The 6000-nt window shown below is 36.1% G+C and overlaps 1 protein-coding gene across 2 annotated transcripts; it reads left to right on the top strand.

Annotated features, from left to right (window-relative positions):
• Positions 1-726: 726 nt before the first annotated feature.
• LOC145614640 (uric acid degradation bifunctional protein TTL-like) lies at positions 727-5677 on the top strand. 2 transcript variants are annotated; one of them, XM_081669703.1, is made up of 6 exons: positions 727-936; positions 1013-1101; positions 1759-1816; positions 2130-2231; positions 3872-4028; positions 4902-5677. In XM_081669703.1, the coding sequence occupies exons 1-6, from the start codon at positions 787-789 to the stop codon at positions 5354-5356; spliced, it is 1011 nt and encodes a 336-aa protein (XP_081525829.1). In that variant the 5' UTR covers positions 727-786; the 3' UTR covers positions 5357-5677. The 2 variants fall into 2 exon arrangements, with proteins under 2 accessions (XP_081525829.1, XP_081525828.1); XM_081669702.1 differs by having other exon boundaries at positions 4899-5677.
• The last annotated feature ends 323 nt before the right edge of the window (positions 5678-6000 follow it).

The raw sequence follows: 6000 nt of genomic DNA, 5'->3' as shown, positions 1-6000 counted from the left end.
GGAGAAGGAGAAGTACCTTCAACAATGGAGGAAGAACAAGGAAGGATTTAGAGGAGCAAAAAAAAGGGAAGGAAAGACTAAGTAAGGCAAAACTTTGTAGCTAATTAGGAAATTCAGAATCAAATAAATGGAATCATGGGTGTGCTCCATTTCATGTAAAACTGAAGATTTTAACAGAAAAAAATGAAATTTTTTAGAGGAGGGTTTATCACCAATTTTTGCATCAATATTAGACATTGGCTTCTTGTTGTTGAAATTTTATGCATTTTTACTCAAATTTGAAGAATTAACTTAACAACCCAGCAACAATTGCAACAAATTGATGATAATAATAATAACCCATTAAAGAAAAACATTCAATATTACTAAAAACCCAAAAAAAATTGAGCTTATAAACAAGAAATCAAAGGAGTTAATTGGAATACCTTCTGTTTGGAGGAGAGAGACTGCAAATTCAAAGCAAAGGCAAAACTGTGAACTCTCATGCTCAAGTATTAACGAGCCATTAAACGGGTTTATGGGAGGAGCAAAAAAAAGGGTATGAGAGACTAAGAAATGACTATTATGCCCCTGTGCACAGATTTATAATCCGTCCCGATTGGGTCTCGTCTATGCGAATACTCGTAAATTATTATGTTCATGCGAATCGAAATCTGAATCGGACAATCGAGTTTTTTTTTATCGATTTCGGATCGAGTCAGATGCAGGTGTAATGTATTGTAGTCATTTGCAACAAATAAAAAACAAGTGAAGAGAGAGTGAGAGAAATAGTATAGTAGAACAAAAATGGAATCATCAGCAAAATGGGTAGTCAATGAAGATGAACTACTGGCATGTTGTGGCAGCACTAAGTTTGCCAAACAAATGGTGGCTTTATCCCCTTTTTCCAATCTTCATCATGCAATTGAATCTGCTACAAACATCTGGTTCAACCAGGTCTCAATTTTCCCAATTTCTTCTAATTTTACCCAATTTTGCTTGATTTTCTTTGTTGATTATAAATATTTTGCAGGTTGATGTTTATGGGTGGCTTGAAGCTTTTTCAGCTCATCCTCAGATTGGCCAATCTCCTTCTTCACATGTTGGTGAGACTTTTGCCCAGTTGAGTCTTTTTTCTCTCTCTTTGATTATTGAGATTAGCTTTTTTTCTGGGTTCTTGCTGATTTGTTTATTTTTAGATGAATATGATTGTGTAATTGATATTTTGTTTGATCAGTAAACTTGTTAAATAGAATTAATCAGGGTTATAGGGATGGGGATTAACTTTTTATGCGAATCAAGTGGCAATTTTGTGATGAAATTGAAATTTTAGTAGAAAGGATTGATTACATGGTCTATATAATTGTATTTCTACTATTCGTCAGAAAAAATGATAAATGTCAATTTATTTAAAAACTTAATCTTGATGCTATGTGTTTGGAATGCTTTATCTAGTAGATGAGTTGGAAGTTTATCACGTGGATTGCGGGATCAAATCATTCATTAGTTAGTTTTTGATCATGAAGGGTTTGATTGCGGGATCAAATCATTCATAACTTAATTGTTGTGTACTTGTGTGTTTGAGAAAAGCCTTCAAAGTAAAAGGTTTGATGGGGTTTATGCTGCTTATATCCTAACACATTGACCAAGATTACAAATGGTTGGCATAATTACAAGATCAATTTGGCATTATCTCTTGGGTTTTACGCTTTCGTTTCCATTTTGTTTTATTTATATAACTTCCACTAATAATTTTACTTTGAAAATCTTGCTCTGTAGGTGGAGCAAGGGAGAGCAGTCAACTGCTATGAAATCAGCTACTTCCACTACATTACAGGTTCTTATGTACTAATTTGTACAAAGTATATTATTGACAGTGTTTTGAGTTAAAGTTGAAAAAACATAGTGAGCTAACTGATCTTAGCTTAGGGTACATACCTGTATACTGGCATTTAGTAGGGCAATTTAGCATGAAAATTGACTATATAATTGGTCGTTTGTACTACATGTCTATGACCATTCAGTCATTTTCTATTTATTGTTCCTAATCAAGGTCCATGTTTTTCCTAGAAGCTGTAAACATGTCAAACACATGGACTAGATGAGTGAAGCATAGGTTTACTCGTAGTTTCCGTGCTTGTGTTGTGCAGGAACTGACTGAGTGGAATGCCCGGTATAAGCAAAAGTTTGGATTTGTCTTTCTTATTTGTGCATCTGGGAGAAGTACTGCAGAGATTCTAGCTGAGTTGAAGGTATTTATAAAAACAATTAATTTTAGTACGAGGAAGCTTTTCTATACAGTAAATTTCATTAATTTGATTTTGGATTTATAGCAGCATCTTAAATTTCTTCGGATCTTCTATTCTGAATTTTAAGGCATATCCGACTTAGTTAGGTAATTATTCCATTGTAAGGGAAGATTATGTTGTGTTGCTGCTTGATTCTATTTACGTCTTTTTATTTACTAGCATATGATTAAGTCAACATCTTGTTGAAACTATATTACTTCATAAATCCCCAAGCTTCAAACTTCATATTTTTGTAGAGCAATGGCACGTTGCTTAAAGATTTCTGCAAATCTGCACGGCTATAAATAATAAGAAAGAGGAACAACTACACCTTTAATGATATGGGAATAGCCATATTGATGAACAAATGGAGATTAGCGGTGTGTTTGGATAAAGAAATTGGAAAGAAAAGAAGGTGAGGGAGGTGAAGGGGAAGGAAGAGAAAGGGAGGGGAGGGAAGAAAGAGGAGTTTTCCTTCCAAATCTCTCCATTGTTGGAGGGATTAATTTCTTTCAATTTAATCCCTTCATTTCTCTTCCCTCCAATTCCCTTCCTTCCATATTTGTTATCCAAATGAAAGATACCCCATCCCCCTATTTCCTTTCTCTTCCTTTCCCTCTATTTCCTTCTATCCAAACACATTGTAGGGGAGGGGTTGTTTGCCAAAATCGCCATATAAGTATGGAAGTGTTCTTGTTCTTGAAGTGAGGTTTACTTTTGCTACTGTCATATAACTAGGCTGTAAATATGTTATATGGGACATCTTTTGGAGTACGTGCTAAGAGCATGACATAATCTAACTGACTGGAACTCAGGAAAAAATTTCATTTTGACATACTTGGAACTTGGAAGAGTGTGAAACATAGAAATTAATGATTGCACACTATATTACTTGGACTTTGGTAGGTCCGTACAAGAGACTAGTCCAGGTACACATCCAAATTATAAGCGTTAGACATGCTGAGGTTCTAAACCTCGGACACTGGGACCTTGTCCTAGAATTGGACACATGTGCAGGGACATGGCACTCTCGAATATAATCCTTATTATAAAAATATTTTGCATGTCTTTTCACATTATAAAAACAGATATACATTCTAGATTTACTTGTTTGCCGGTTCTGGTCAAATTTTTGTCTCAAACTTCCTAAAGAGCAGATGATCCTCAAACTTCCTAAAGAACAGATGATCCTCAAACTTCCTAAAGAACAGATGATCAAAGAATATGATAGAGAAGAGAAACTAGCTGGTGAGTGTGTTCAATGTTTTTCTTTACAATGTGGATCAAGCTAATTGTGACGTATGGATGAAAACCTTACTGCTGACTAAGAATTCATATCCTTGTCAGAGATAAGTGTCTGGAGCGATATGCCTTATGTATGAGATTTTTATTTTTCTGGAAGTTGTGTCTACATAAAGTACAAAAAATGTAGTATTCATCTGCAAAATAAAGCATTAGTTATTCTAAAAATGGAACAAAGTTTCTGTATAGACGATAAGCTGGCTGAAGACTACTTGTGAGTTGTGACAGCATTCTTCCTTCTTTTAGGGTGGCAAATGTAAGTCATTAATTTGATGTTGATGACTCTTGTTTACTGATTGCAGAGACGCTACTCAAACAGGCCTGTAGTGGAGCTTGAAATAGCAGCTCAGGAACAGATGAAAATTACAGAACTGCGTCTTGCCAAACTCCTCTCAGCAAAACCAAGCACTGATGTAGCTACGGAATATCAACCTGCATCCGCTACCACAAAAGCTAATGGTAATGTTTTATTAGAAATGCTTTAACAGTGAGGTAGTAGCTAGTTTTTGGGGTACTAGCCCATGTGGCAGAAGTCTTTGGGGTGCCTTAAAACTAATACACCAACACATTTTGACACAACTAAGATTGATTAAAAGAAAGAATCTAAGTACCAAAGACTTGAGAAAAGGGAGAAAGCCTGTGTCAAGCTAAATTGAGTTGCTTTGAGCAGACTAAGTGGCTTGAAGAAAAAACCCGAACCTAATATGCTCTCAAAGCTGCCCAGCTTTGCAGGTTAGAGGTTCATGACTTCCAGTGATGGTTAATCATTGAAAGTTTGTAACTAACTAATAATTAACTATAATCTCAATACACCCTTATATGCTTTTTTTTTTTTTCATGGGAACCACTTTTAAGTTCTGATTGTTGTGGGATAGGATGACAAATGTAGCTTCTTTGTGAGTTAAGACAGCAGGAAAATTAAAAAGTTACGAGGATAACTACTAACTAGTCCTCCGCTCTTGTACATGCTGCTACTTGCTCAATTACAATAGTTTCTCTTTATATAAGAGTAAATTTATTTTCTCAACCTATGAATATATAAATATTTGTGTATTGATCCTACATAGTTCTTTAATTTAGAACATCCATCACAACACCTATTAATTCTATACAGGTACTTTTTAATCCAAGTATCCAACTGTCTTTATTCTGCAAGTGTCAAACTGCACTACATTTTCCTGGGCATGGCCCAAGTTATACCATTCCTAATTTGTAGAATAGTCTTGTCCTGATTATTAGTCCTATTACAAGGTGTTCTCTGCTTAGACAAAAAGTTGTTAATAGTACAAATCCTTGATGCTTATTTGTGTGCTATTATTGAACATGTAGAAGATCGCCTGAGTATGATAAATTCTCATCTCATCTCTGCATCTGATTCTTCTGGAGAGAAAAATTCTCAAGCTCCTAAGAGGAACCGGCCACCTATCACAACCCATGTCCTCGATATGGCAGGTGGTCATCCTGGGGCAGGGATTGAAGTACAGTTGGAGGCGTGGAGGGGTCCAGAGCCTCGCCCTTCATTTCCCGGATCAGATCCAAGTGGCTGGACTCTGGTGGGATCTGGTAAGACAGACAATGATGGTAGGAGTAACCCGTTAATGAACATTGTTGATGCAGTAAATCCTGGTACATACAGGATCAGCTTCAACACGGGCAAGTACAACCCCTCTGGGTTTTTCCCTTTTGTCTCAATAGTGTTCCAGATCACAGAGTCACAGAAGTTCGAGCATTTTCACGTGCCACTGCTGTTAGCTCCTTTCGGGTTCTCAACTTATCGTGGAAGCTAGGAAAATAAACATGTGGAAGCTGTAATAATTTCTGATGAATGGAGGGCAAAATAGTGTTTGTCTTGCTAATAATGTATTCCACTCCACGTCAACGCCTTACTGATAGAGCTATTAGCTAGGGATTAAGGTCTGAAGTATGCAGTGTACCAAGTGTTCGTTTGGTTACCATAGGAAGTAGAGATTTTCGTGAACTTGTAGTCTGGGATTTTGAAGTGTTTGTTGCATTTAAGACTTTGTAAATTAACAAGGACAAGAGACAAACGCGATGACGCAATAAATGACTATCTAGTCAAAGATTATACAAGTAGAAGCTATTATCCATCTTTTTGATGCAGATTTCATTTCATGTTGACCATGACTAAACTAACACGGGAAATCCGAGTATTTTGCTTTTCTGTTTTGCAAAATTTATGTCAAAGAACATTTAGTTCAAGAAAATCTATATTCAAAGATATTCTTATGAAGTATACACCTACTCACAGGGAAAGTACCTTCCTTATCATGCATTAGAAGGTACTGTATGAACCAATGATGTATTAGTGTAGTAGCTAAACCTAATTCCCTATGTACAATTGGTCACGGGATCAAATTTTCCCACCCCCATTTGTAATTTACGCGGAGTATTGTCATGGCTACACGTCGGA

Source organism: Chenopodium album, chromosome 25, assembly GCF_948465745.1.
Source record: "Chenopodium album chromosome 25, dcCheAlbu1.1, whole genome shotgun sequence".
Lineage (NCBI taxonomy): Eukaryota > Viridiplantae > Streptophyta > Magnoliopsida > Caryophyllales > Amaranthaceae > Chenopodium > Chenopodium album.
Note: the sequence above shows the minus strand (reverse complement) of the source record. Positions and strands in the feature narration are given on the sequence as shown.